Genomic DNA, 14032 nt, shown 5'->3' with positions numbered 1-14032 from the left:
GAAATATGCATGCTACATGAGCAGTCTGAAAAAGGAAACAAAGAAATAAAAAAAGAAACAGGTACCAAAGAACTAAAGAAGGAAAGCGAAGCTTGTGCCGTGCAATATTCTACAAGCCATTTTAAAAGCTTTATATATTCTATTTATATGCATGTATTTATATTAATATAAATAAGTTAATAAGCTAAATAAGTTGAATATTAATAGTCAAAATAATCGTTTAATGCATAAGGGCTATCTGTCACTCCACTTTACTTGGAGTTAATTGTTCCAGTTTGCAATCTTTTACCCAGAATAAAACCACATTTTAATGAGCAAAAGCTGATCTGAAATTTAAAAATGTACTAAGAACAGATTTTGTGCAGCGCATGTCACGCGCTCTCACTCATGTTGTCGTGCTGCTTCTGTTCACAGCAGCGGACACTGCAGCTGTGCTTCTGCATGTTTGGGACTCCTGAGGCAGTTTCGTAAATCGTCGATGTAGAAACGTTGGAATTCTCGTTTATTGCTGGATGGAGCGGTATTGTTATTTTTTATTAAGCATGATGATCAAGGAGGTGAATGGTTGATCCATGGAATATAAAAAGAGGCAATAATTCAACTATCAGCTTTATATGCCCAAGGAAAACAACCTGACAGAAATGGTAAGAAAATTGAATTTTTTTGTATTATTTAACTAAATGTTCTGTATGGTATATATTCTGCTTTATTGATTTGAATTTAAATCTATATTTATTCACACCGGCTCTTGAAAACCTCTATGCGAACACACTTGCCCGAAAAAGTGCGGGGGACGAATTTATGTGATATTAAAAGTGGGGGGGGACACATCCCCTGCGTCTCCCGCGTAATCTATGCCCCTGGGCTACACCGATCATCCTCACTGTACAATGCGTAATTCAAAATACGGAGAAAATACCTCTCAAAAATCAATAAGGAAAAAAATCCTTCATATTAACACAGTACATTGGACCTAGTCCGGACCTATTTAGAGTGTGGCTTAATCTCGCCTTATTCTGGGTCCGAATAAAACATCAGATCATGCACAGACTATCCTGTCTCTTTCAATTTAAATCTATATTTATTCACACCGGCTCTTGAAAACCTCTATGTGAACACACTTGCCCGAAAAAGTGCGGGGGACGAATTTATGTGATATTAAAAGTGGGGGGGACACATCCCCTGCGTCTCCCGCGTAATCTATGCCCCTGGGCTACACCGATCATCCTCACTGTACAATGCCTAATTCAAAATACGGAGAAAATACCTCTCAAAAATCAATAAGGAAAAAAATCCTTCATATTAACACAGTACATTGGACCTAGTCCGGACCTATTTAGAGTGTGGTTTACAAAAGTTTACATCCCCTTGGCTTTTAATAGTTGTGTACGAGTCCCTCATTTGTCCTTATATAAAAATAAAATAGTCTACCTGATATTATGACAAATTTGTGAAAAATGCCCGAATATGAAATTGCCAATTGAAGAAAAAAATATTCTAATTTAAGAAGTTTTTGAGTTAAATGTTTGAAACCAACACACAAAACCACTTGTAGAGAAATGTATACGCATTGTGTATCAGAACTTTTGACTTACAACAGTGACAACTAGCCTTGGTCTTATGTATTATTATTGCAAATGTTAATTCAATCTTCAGTGTTAGCTACAAAACATGTCAAATGGCTAAATGCGTTTAACTCTAATGTCCAGTATGGATTCATCAACACATGTCTGAAGTCTCTAGTGATTGACAGATTTGGAGAAGAGACATGGGACAAACTCAGGTGAGCATCCATAACACTGAATCACTTGATTATTTTACACACAGATTGTGTTAATGTCTGTGAAAATGCCTTATAAAATGATGTGGAGAAAAATACTGATTTTGTTGGGATTTCTGCAGGGATGCAGCAAGGGTTCAAGACACTTTCATGACTTATGAAGTGTACACAGATAACATCACCATGCAGTTAGTGTCAGAGGCCTGCAAGATGCTCGGTAAAGCACTTTCACTTCTTAAGATTTGGTTTGATTTTCAGAGCAGCCAGTATTTATTAAAAGTGCATTGGTTGTTCTTCATTGTAGTTAATGCACATTTTCTTTGTTGATCCAAAGACCTTGAGCAAAGTGTGGTGCTGGGGCAGTTTGGAGAATATTTTTTCGAGTTCTGCAAAAGGGCTGGATATGATCATATGCTGCGCACTCTTGGAGGAAATCTGTTTGAGTTTATGGAGAATCTGGACGCGCTGCACAGCTTTCTCTCTCTTTCCTACAAGGTCGAGTGAGCAGGACATTAATATTCTCATAAACATCTTGAGGAGAATTTCGATCAAAGACTGTTTCATAATTTATTTGTTAATCCTGAATGAATAGTACACTTTTGATGTGCGAAATAAGACCTTTTATTCTCATTCAATAATGCTTTTTCTTTATTCGTTCAATCAATCATTCATTCATTGATTCATGCATTCAGAATCAGTTATAAATATTTATTCTTGTGAGAAGAACTAGGCTACAAAACCTCTAGAGTGATCTCTCGTATGCACAGACAAAATGTGCAAAATTCATATAGTAAATCTCTGTCTTCATTTTATTTTAGGAAATGAATGCACCATCATTCCGTGTAGAAAAAAACAATGACGGCTCCTTGCTGTTACACTACTACTCAGACCGACGAGGTCTTTGTCATATCGTCCCAGGTAAACAAATACTGATCTATCTATCTATGTGGATACACTGTAAAAAATGACCGTGAATTTAACAGTAAAAGACTGTAAAAATGCTACAGTAAAAACCTGTTAAATGGTTAACGGTAAATTCCCCTACTATATACGGTGAAAAACTGTATTGGACATTACATGCATTGGACATTAATTTTACGGTAGTATACCGTTTTTGGAAGTGAAAAAGACCGCATAATTTACAGTGAATAACCGTAAATTGACATTCCCAGAATTCACTGCGTTACATTTCAAATGTGATGTTTTTTTGTTAAAATAACTGTTTCTTCTCAGTTTTTTCTTATCAGATTTGTATATTAGGGTTGTGTGTTACACCTAATGTTGCTAAATGAATGTTTATTGCATTATTTCAGTTTCATGTGTTACCATGATGGTGTTTAGCGTTTGTGTGAATGAAACTGTGCACCTTCTATATATGTTATTATTTAAAAGCTGCTTGTGATGGGCTTTGGTTCATCGTGTGACTTTCTCATCACCTCCTGCTTTTGGTGGTTATCAGTGTATCACAAAGCTACAAAACAGATTTCAGTACTTCAATAGGTTGATATATTAACATTATATCAGTTAATGAAATTACGGTATTTAACTGTAAATTTAAGTTAAAACCGTAAAACCTAAAACGTTGCTACCGTATTTTTTACAGTAAAATTCCAGCAACCACAGCTGCCGGTTTTTTACCGTAAATTTTACGGATTTTTTTTTACAGTGTAGCCATACTAAATAATTAGAAAGTAATCAGATTTTCTAGTTGATTGAGTTCTAATGCTGTAGGTATCATCGGAGCTGTAGCCAGAGACTTCTTCAACAGCAAGATAAAGATGGAAATTGTGAACCAGAGAGAGGAAGTCGAGAGGATGGGAACAAAGGAGCATATTGTTTTCCTCATCACCCAGAGCCCAGTGCCTTTAGACAAAGTATGCACTGAAAATGTGTGTGTTTTTAAGTGTACGTTTAAGTATCATCATGCTTTAATGATTTCACAGTTATATACAACTTAGTGTTTTGTTTGGGTTTATGCAGTCTAGTGAAAAATACACCTATACTGTTTTCTTTCCAGGACTTTTCTGAAAGGTCCATGCAGAAGACGTCTCTAAATCATGTACAGAAAAACCACTGGGGCACAGTCAGAAACTTTGTACATCCAGAAAAGGGTAAAGATGGAATACAATTCTTAGGTTTATGAGATACGACAAATGTATTATTTTGAATTCTACAGTTAAATATAACTCTTAGCCGAGCATCCTTTTTAATCAGTAAAGCTAAATGATTTTTTGATCAAGGAACTGATTTTCTGATGAGGTCTGACTCGTTATCAGCAACATTCATACATTTGAGATGGATTTTTAGAGTAAACGTAGTTTGAAATGTTGTATTTCTTGGTGTTTGTATTGTGGATTAATTAGATTTTTCTTTCCACCTCAGGTACAACTCCAAGGGCATTTGAGCCTGCGTATCCAGATAACCTGTGCATCGATCTGAAGACATTTTGCAATGCCTTCCCTTTCCACATAGTGTTTGATGAAGAAGTAAGGGGCGCTTGAGGACATTGTTTCTTCAAACGAAGTATTAGAAATCATTACATTCATTGCATATTTAAAAATGGCAAGTTGCCAGTTGTGACAGACATGTTGAGGCTGTTATCTGCTATCTGCTTACAGATAGTTTGAAATAATTGTATTTAACCTTTTCTGCATTGCTGAGTGCTGAATATTTTGAGCATTGTTACATCATCGCTCTTTTCTTCTTTTACTCATTCAGCTCCTAGTCAGACAGGCAGGGGTGACTATTCAGAGAATCGTGCCAGGGTTACAGAGCTTCTGCGGCCAGCTGCATCAATATTTCACCATCCAGCATCCACAGGTGACTTTCAACATCTGCAGCATCCGCAAGTTCATTAATAGCCATTTTGTTTTGCGGACACGAAGAGACAGAATGCCTATGGCTTGGAAAGAGCGACCCATGCTAGAGCTGAGAGGTGAGACTTCTAGAAAAGATTGACTTAATGCTTGTATTTATTGATCATGTATATTATGTAAGACTTTTATTACTCTTAATTCTGTATTTCACCATTTCAGCCATTTATACCTGATTATTACTGCTGTTCTGTCTAATATTCTGTTTTCCCCCTGTGTCTGTAATATGAGCAATATGTGTATTAATTGAAAGGATAGTGGTGTGGGGAATACTGTATGTGGCTTTACAAATCCTAGAGCATCTAGAACAGTGGTTCTCCAGCACTGTACATTGTAAATATCTTCAGGTCTTGGAATCTCTAACATGTGTGTTTGATTAGGGAGACGTACAGAATGTGCACAGCTGGGGGAGCTCCAGGAACAGATTTAACAACCAATGCCTTAGAAGAATGCATTCTGAACCATCAGCTTCCTGAATAATAGCGTAGATGCCTTTTAGGCCAACCCCACATATTACACAGTCTGTATACTTGATTATTTTATTTTATATTTATTTTCCAGATTTATGTATTATAGACTTTGACAGTCATTTATTAACTACATTTAGAAGGATTTTTTTTGCATTCATTAATTCTCAGTGCCGTGCACAGTGCAGGCCTCTCATAATTATTAAAAAAATAGAGTTAATACTGTTAAACATTAATTATGCTAATTAACACTATACACATAGGTTTGTTGCTAACCAAATGAATCAGTATCAACAAAATCCATCTTATCATTTATAAAAATACATTTACACTGAGATTAATATTTTATGAGATTACTGTTTTAAATATAACATTTTGAACAGAAATATGAAATGTTAGAAAATTTTAAATTATACTATTATATATGAAACTAGAACAGCCAGTAGGTGGCGTCAAGTCTCATACGTAAATACATTTCATACCAGAATAAGTAAATTATAGAATCATTGATTCAATCGATTTGTTCAAACCGGCTGATTCATTCATGAATGAAGCAGGTGGTCTTTATGAAAGGCCAGTTGAATCACTGACTCACCCGATTCATTCAAAAACACTGATTCATTCAAGAACGAAAGACTGCAACTTCTGCTTTGTTTGTAACCATTTTCGAGCAAAAACTGTCAAAATTGAGACTGTCTAAAAATGGTCAGTTTATATCATTCATTTGCATCATATTGAAATTGATATTGCTTAACTATATTATGTAACTATTAGGGCTGCACAATTAATCAAATTTCTAATCGCGATTACAATTATGGATGCCACAATTACGTAATCGTTCAAAGCGGCAATTAATCGTTCAAAGTCCACTTATGTTATTCTGTGTGCTTAAGATGCTTTTTTTCTTTCTACATGTTATCTTAAGGGTTTTTCCATTGTTTTAATTTTAGTTTTAGTATAACACTATAATACCATTTATATTTTAACTTTTTTTATAATTTAAAGAAGAAACCAATCCGATGTATAGTTGACATTTGAGGCTTAATACTATAGAAATGCACTAAAAGTTTTTCAGTTAGAGTGTTTTCTGCTTGTTCATTTTCATAAAAAAATACGGCATGGTATGAACATCATTCAATGTAAATTGTGATAATCGTAATTAATAATCGCAATTACAATTTCAAGGGAATAATCGACAATTATGATTTTTGTCATAATCGTGCAGCCCTAGTAACTATATTAGCAATGTAAAAAACAATAACTCATAGAAGGGCAATCCACATCATGAATTTTTATCAGTTTTGCTGGCATGTCCGACCTTCATGTCAACGCCAGACTAGCATGTGGTTAAGCTTAATGGAGGGCTATTGCCAATTGCCGATTTACGTCTTGATTGTGGTTGCTGTGACATGAGACTTTGAAGAGAGGTAGGGGCTTGTAAGCTCTCACAGAATTTGAACTTAAATGCAGTTGTAGGGCACATACTTAACTGAGAATTAATGCCACACTGGCCGAATTTGAATAAAAACTAAAATATAGAATAAAAAATGTCTTGCAAAAGGGATCTATCTGTGTTCGCACCTGTTAATTCTAATTGTCAATCTCATCTTTTTATCTCATTGTGTCCACCTCACACATTTTTGTACCTTTAGGGAATATCAAATGAGCCTCTGTAATTCTTATCTGTAACTTCAGACTGCAGCTACACCCATATTTAACATTCTCAGCATCCCTCTTTGTATTCGCCTCTATACCTCTCTCCTTGTCTGTTTCTTACTTCCTTCTCACAGGACAAATGTTATGGATGCCTCCGTTGCATTGCATGCTGTACCTAGCTTCACCATTACTTCGCAGCTTGCAGGAGCTGGAGGAGCACTGCATGCACCTCTCTGATATTGCTCCACATGACGCTACACGTGACCTGATCCTGCTCAACCAGCAGCGACTGGCAGAGATGGAGCTCTCCAACCAGCTAGAACGGAAAAAGGAAGAGCTGCATCAACTCTCAAAACACCTTGAGGAGGAAAAGCAGAAGACGGAGAATCTACTCTATGCCATGCTGCCCAAACATGTTGCCAACCAGCTAAAAGAGGGCAAGAGAGTGGAGGCAGGTGAATCAAACAGAAGGGTGGATGGTTAGGAGAGCAGACAATGCAAGTATGGTTTCTGTGAGACAATAGATGTGCGCCTTGTAGTGTAAAGCTGGGGTTCTCAACTCTGGCCCTCGAGGTCCATTTTCCTGCAGAGTTTAGCTCCAACTTTAATCAAACACTCCTGAACAAACGAATCAAGATCTTCAGGATCACTAGAAAGTTACAGGCAGGTGAGTTTGATCAAGTTAGGAGCTAAACTCTACAGGAAAGTAGACCTTGAGGGCCAGAGTTGAGAACCCCTGGTGTAAAGCTAGGCAGTCATTCCAATGCCGAAAGTATACTTCGGCCATTCACATTCTGCTACGCTAGACACAGATGGAGCAGAAATCAGAAAATTATGTCCTTATTTGATTCTCAATATTTCAACTTTAATTTCCATCCAGTAATTACACAAGCACCTTTCAGGTTGCCCAGAAAGTATCCCTGCAAAGAGATTCAACAGCTGTGTCTGAAGCGCAATTGGAGATGAAAGAGAGGGGAACATGACCAGGAAAGGATCTTAAACTGTGATTCAACATGTCTTTAGCATTTTCACCAAACTTAAAATGGGTTCAGCTATCGACATTGGCTGGTCCAGAAAATGGACAGATTGACAAAATTAACTGAATGGACTGCTGTAGGCCAGTGATGGAATTCTTGTTCATCGAGATGGAAAACAACAAACAATATATTGACTTGTTTACATTTTTTCTGAATTGAAAAACAACCAAATCAAAACAATATAATTAAACATAATTAACTAACACACCCTAGGACAGGGCCGAGAGCTGTGGGAGTGTTGACAGTGAAGGATGAGAGAGGACAAGGCCTGGGACTTTTTAGTTGTAGTTTTGTTTGTTTATGCAGGTAGTCTGTGAGGGGCTGCCGCTTACTTTTGTTTTGTTATTAAAGTTTTATGTTTAGTTAACTATTTCCCATGAAATCCTATTAGACAGACTGCGGTCCATTGGAATTGTAGGTACTTCTCTGGCTTGATTCGCATCTTATCTCTCGGGTCATACTCAGCTTGTTCAACTAGGCCAGTTTAAATCTAATTCATCACGTGTTACTACAGGTGTCCCACAGGGTTCAGTTCTGGGCCCTTTATTATTTAACATTTATTTACTGCCACTTGGAAACATTTTCAGTGAGGATGGTATTCATTTTCACTGCTACGCCGATGACACCCAGTCTTCAAAACCTACTTCTAAACTTCCTTCATCCTCTCTTTCTAACTGTTTGTCTGAAGTTAAAGCTTGGTTTTCAAGTAATTTTCTTAAACTTAACAGTAATAAAACAAAAATAGTTCTAAAAAGTAATTTGTCAAAGACCAGTACTTTCTCTATGTGTATCGATGGTTCTACAATTGCTCCTTCAATGCAGATTAAGAGCTTGGGTGTTATTCTTAACAATACTCTATATTTTGAAGCACATATTAACAAGGTTACTCGGATAGCTCATTATCACATACGTAACATTAACCGCCTCCACCCAGCCCTCTCAACGAGGAGCACTGCCATTATGGTTCATGCTCTCGTCACTTCACGTATTGACTACTGTAATGCTCTTTTTTATGGTCTTCCTGTTAAACTTTTACACAAGTTACGAATAGTTACTAGAACTCCTACTATGGAACACATATCTGCTGTTCTCCAATTGCACTGGCTTCCTGTTAAACAGCGTATATAATTCAAAATGTTGCTTTTTGTTTATAAGGCATTATAACCTAGCTGTAGGCCAGTGATGGAATTCTTGTTCATCGAGATGGAAAACAACAAACAATATATTGACTTGTTTAAATTTTTTTTCTGAATTGAAAAACAACCAAATCAAAACAATATAATTAAACATAATTAACTAACACACCCTAGGACAGGGCCGAGAGCTGTGGGAGTGTTGACAGTGAAGGATGAGAGAGGACAAGGCCTGGGACTTTTTAGTTGTAGTTTTGTTTGTTTATGCAGGTAGTCTGTGAGGGGCTGCCGCTTACTTTTGTTTTGTTATTAAAGTTTTATGTTTAGTTAACTATTTCCCATGAAATCCTATTAGACAGACTGCGGTCCATTGGAATTGTAGGTACTTCTCTGGCTTGATTCGCATCTTATCTCTCGGGTCATACTCAGCTTGTTCAACTAGGCCAGTTTAAATCTAATTCATCACGTGTTACTACAGGTGTCCCACAGGGTTCAGTTCTGGGCCCTTTATTATTTAACATTTATTTACTGCCACTTGGAAACATTTTCAGTGAGGATGGTATTCATTTTCACTGCTACGCCGATGACACCCAGTCTTCAAAACCTACTTCTAAACTTCCTTCATCCTCTCTTTCTAACTGTTTGTCTGAAGTTAAAGCTTGGTTTTCAAGTAATTTTCTTAAACTTAACAGTAATAAAACAAAAATAGTTCTAAAAAGTAATTTGTCAAAGACCAGTACTTTCTCTATGTGTATCGATGGTTCTACAATTGCTCCTTCAATGCAGATTAAGAGCTTGGGTGTTATTCTTAACAATACTCTATATTTTGAAGCACATATTAACAAGGTTACTCGGATAGCTCATTATCACATACGTAACATTAACCGCCTCCACCCAGCCCTCTCAACGAGGAGCACTGCCATTATGGTTCATGCTCTCGTCACTTCACGTATTGACTACTGTAATGCTCTTTTTTATGGTCTTCCTGTTAAACTTTTACACAAGTTACGAATAGTTACTAGAACTCCTACTATGGAACACATATCTGCTGTTCTCCAATTGCACTGGCTTCCTGTTAAACAGCGTATATAATTCAAAATGTTGCTTTTTGTTTATAAGGCATTATAACCTAGCTCCTTCTTACTTATCTGACCTACTTTTAACATATACTCCCTCTCGAACTCTCAGATCATCGTCTACATTCTCTTTAGTACTTCCTCGTACACGTTTGTTTTCTATGGGATCTTGAGCTTTTAGCTATGCTGCTCCTCATCTGTGGAATTCACTTCCACAATACATTCGTAATAGTGACTCTCTTCCTATTTTCAAATCATCTTTTTAGGCAGCCATACTGGTAATATTTTTTTAATGTATTTTCTAATTCGTTGTAAAGCTATGAATGTGGGCTTTGAATTGCATTGTTGCTTGTTAACTCTTTTATGTTTTATTTGCATGTGTCCTTTAGTGTCACATAAGGCGCCCATAAATAAAATGTATTATTATTATTATTATTATTATTAAATGTCTGCCGGGTACCGCCTCCTCCTTCTCTTAACTGTGAACTGCGTTACAATCCAATCATCCAAACATGTGATGTCTTGGGCCATGCTGTGCTCTGTGAGAGGACTCTTCATTTCATTTCATTTCAGATGACAAGGTTTGATATTAGTGCACTTCGTCGCTGTCTCTAGCTCGTAACAGACGGATGGTTGGAGAGGGTTAAAGATGTTCTGCCCAAAATATCAAACTGACGTCAACAGAGAAGAAACACCAGCAAATTTTCAGATTTTGCTTAAAGATTATGAAGACAAAGCATTTTTTGTTTTCTTCTGTGGATTACCTTGCACAAATGATTTGTTCGCCCGAAGGCTAGTAATGTGTGCTAACTAATCAAATGGGGTCAATTTTGATTTCATGCAGACTTTAAAATGTAATAAAATGTCTTAAATTCAGTTTTATAAAATTTGAAGTCTTAAAAATATTAAATGGTATAATGAAAGTACTAATGATCATTTTAAGCAGTCTACATTTGGGGACAGAAAAACAGGAACTGTGACACAGACTATTGTGATTATAAAATTTCAAATGGCTTTGATTTAATTAAATAAATGTGGCACTGCGGCATGTTCTACAGTCCCGCCGTTTCAGGGCAGTTCACGATCACTGAATACCACACATTTATGCAAAGCGATTGCTTATGAACTACTGCTGATGAATTATGATAATGTTTACTTTACGGTGTTTATTTTGTAATATGTTGTAAATAGTTGTAGGAGTACATATTTTATCTCTCTAGTCTTTTTTAAAGAGCAGGTGGAAACAGTAAGACAGGCATTTCAAAATAAGTCTATATAATTATAATTAAAAGTCACACATAATGCATAGTATTTTTTTCTGCTTTTCTTTTAGGTGAGTTTGAAGAGTGCACCATCCTCTTCAGTGATGTGGTGACCTTCACCAACATCTGCTCTGAGTGTGAACCCATCCAGATCGTTTCCATGCTCAATTCCATGTACCTGAAGTTTGATCGTCTTACCACTGTGCACAATGTTTACAAGGTGGGCCTTAGTCTTGAGGATTTTTCTTGTGTAAAATGCAATGCTAATAATTTCGATACGTGTTATAACGTGTGCTGCAGGTTGAGACAATTGGAGATGCTTACATGGTTGTTGGTGGTGTGCCAATCCCGATGTCAAGTCACATAGAGCGTGTGGCCAACTTCGCCCTAGGCATGATCATAGCTGCAAAAGAGGTCACTAACCCTGTGACTGGTGGCCCTATTCAGGTGATTGAGGGTTATCTTTGATTAATACAGGGGTGGCCAAGGTTGGTCCTGTTTTCCCTCAAACTGACATTTCATCCCCAGCTGTTTGGGGGTTTAGAAAAGAGTTTGAATAGATTTTTGAAGTTTTGTGTCCCAGATCCGGGTGGGCTTGCACAGCGGACCGGTCTTGGCAGGGGTGGTTGGTGAGAAGATGCCTCGGTACTGTTTGTTTGGAGACACAGTTAACACGGCCTCCCGAATGGAGAGTCATGGACTGCCTGACAAAATCCACCTTAGTCCCAGTGTTTATCAGTGAGAAGCATGAAAATATGTCCTCTCTCTCAGTTACTTCAATTATTCTCTGTTTGGCACTGTAAAGATACAGTATATATCAACATTAACAGATAATATTGATATATTAACATAGATTGACTTCAGATGAGAATCTTAAATCTTTTGGCTGATTTCTTACCAGTGCTCTAAGAAATAAAGGCTATCAAATGGAGGAGCGTGGAGAGATTGAGATAAAAGGTAAAGGAAGAATGCGCACCTACTTTCTGCAGAGGAACCTAAAAGTCACAGAGAGTCAGATCATGGGACTTCTGGTGCACGACGCCGACTCGGACAAGAAGTTGAATCATTCTACTCGAGACTGTGCATCACAGCTACCTCACTATAGGCCAGCATTAAAAGGTCTGTTGAATGTTTGTTCGTTATTAGGTTACCAGTCATGAGCAATGGCATATGTATTGGTGTCCCACTATACATTCTTAAGCCCAAAGTATACTTTGGTTTTTATGCGAACACCAGATTTCATCACCAGAATAGTAAGTGCGTACTGTACACGCACAACTCAACAACACTTTATTTCGATAGTCCACTTTAGACATTCTATTAACAGCAAGTAACTTTGCAACATGTCAACTAGCAGTTAGTGGAGTATTAGTAGACTATCTGCTTAATATCTTCTAACACTTTCTTTGTCAACTTATTCTACTAACCCTAAACCTACCCTAACAGTCTACTCTGAGAGTTAGTAGACATGTAGTTGCAAATTAATGATAATTAGTTGACATGTAGTTACAAAGTTACTTATAGTTAGTAGAATGTCTAAAGTAGACTATCGAAATAAAGTGTAACCAATTTTTGTAACCACGCGTACTTTATATGCACAAGTCGCACATGCGCTTTGAATTTGTTTTGCACTAATCAGTTGTTCCACAAGGTGGCAACACTGTCCCGGGCCGATGTTTCACAGTAGAAAATGAGCTTGTGTGAGAGGGTTATGAGATAGCAGCAACTTTAGTTTAAAAGAATACAAAGATAATTTTATCAGTCTAAAAAAGATACAAAGATAATTTTATCAGATAATTTTACCTCTGGACAAAAATAGCATAGACACTGGACAAAGACTAAACTTTCTTGTGCACATGTGTTAGCGCACACTATCAAATGTAGTATATTTTGAAAGGCTATGCATTTGACCTTGGGCTTTAATACTTTGGTTTTTAATCCCATTGTTTATTGGGAGAATTTTTGTTAGATAAAACATTGTATTAAATGTATTTGATTACTTATATATCATGTCTATTTATAATTGCTTTTTTTTTTTTTTGCATAAACATTAACTAGTTTGAATCACATCACTGTACATCAGGGTTTTAACCTGCATTCAAGATTCAGCATCAGGGTTGCAAAAACTGCAAAGTTAAAAGAAGAGAAAGAAAATTCATTTACTCACCCTCAAATTGATCCAAACCTGTATGAATTTCTTTTGTCTGCTGAACACAAAAGATGATATTTTGAAAAATGCTGGCAAACAAATAATTGCTGGTCCCCACTGACTTCCACAGTATGGAGAAGAAAAAATACAAAAATACAAAAGAAGTCAGTGGGGTCTTGCAACTGTTTTCTTACCTACATTCTTCAAAATATATTTTCATTTTAATTTGTTGGTGAATTGTCCCTTTAATATAAAATAAACATAAAACAACACATATAATATTTAGTTTAACAATTGTTTATGCAGGTAGTCTGTGAGGGGCTGCCGCTTACTTTTGTTTTGTTATTAAAGTTTTATGTTTAGTTAACTATTTCCCATGAAATCCTATTAGACAGACTGCGGTCCATTGGAATTGTAGGTACTTCTCTGGCTTGATTCGCATCTTATCTCTCGGGTCATACTCAGCTTGTTCAACTAGGCCAGTTTAAATCTAATTCATCACGTGTTACTACAGGTGTCCCACAGGGTTCAGTTCTGGGCCCTTTATTATTTAACATTTATTTACTGCCACTTGGAAACATTTTCAGTGAGGATGGTAT

At 36.7% G+C, this 14032-nt stretch overlaps 1 protein-coding gene across 1 annotated transcript; it reads left to right on the top strand.

The window, feature by feature from the left end:
- Nucleotides 1–1720: 1720 nt before the first annotated feature.
- LOC107598617 (guanylate cyclase soluble subunit beta-2-like) lies at nucleotides 1721–12444 on the top strand. The gene is made up of 14 exons (XM_016290013.1): nucleotides 1721–1783; nucleotides 1903–1997; nucleotides 2115–2275; nucleotides 2599–2698; nucleotides 3512–3654; nucleotides 3798–3891; nucleotides 4163–4266; nucleotides 4499–4715; nucleotides 6911–7231; nucleotides 11356–11504; nucleotides 11585–11731; nucleotides 11868–12022; nucleotides 12186–12364; nucleotides 12431–12444. The coding sequence occupies exons 2-14, from the start codon at nucleotides 1931–1933 to the stop codon at nucleotides 12442–12444; spliced, it is 1851 nt and encodes a 616-aa protein (XP_016145499.1). The 5' UTR covers nucleotides 1721–1783; nucleotides 1903–1930.
- The last annotated feature ends 1588 nt before the right edge of the window (nucleotides 12445–14032 follow it).

Source organism: Sinocyclocheilus grahami, unplaced genomic scaffold (assembly GCF_001515645.1).
Source record: "Sinocyclocheilus grahami isolate Dianchi unplaced genomic scaffold, SAMN03320097.WGS_v1.1 scaffold253.1, whole genome shotgun sequence".
Lineage (NCBI taxonomy): Eukaryota > Metazoa > Chordata > Actinopteri > Cypriniformes > Cyprinidae > Sinocyclocheilus > Sinocyclocheilus grahami.
This window is presented reverse-complemented; position numbering and strand designations above follow the sequence as displayed.

Bases quoted from the DNA above. Each gene is read 5' to 3' on its own strand.
- LOC107598617 (XM_016290013.1), top strand. From the start codon at position 1,931: ATGACTTATGAAGTGTACACAGATAACATCACCATGCAGTTAGTGTCA. The intron at 4,716-6,910 runs GTGAGACTTCTA...TCCTTCTCACAG, and splicing joins ACCCATGCTAGAGCTGAGAG to GACAAATGTTATGGATGCCT. The intron at 12,023-12,185 runs GTGAGAAGCATG...ATTTCTTACCAG, and splicing joins CTTAGTCCCAGTGTTTATCA to TGCTCTAAGAAATAAAGGCT.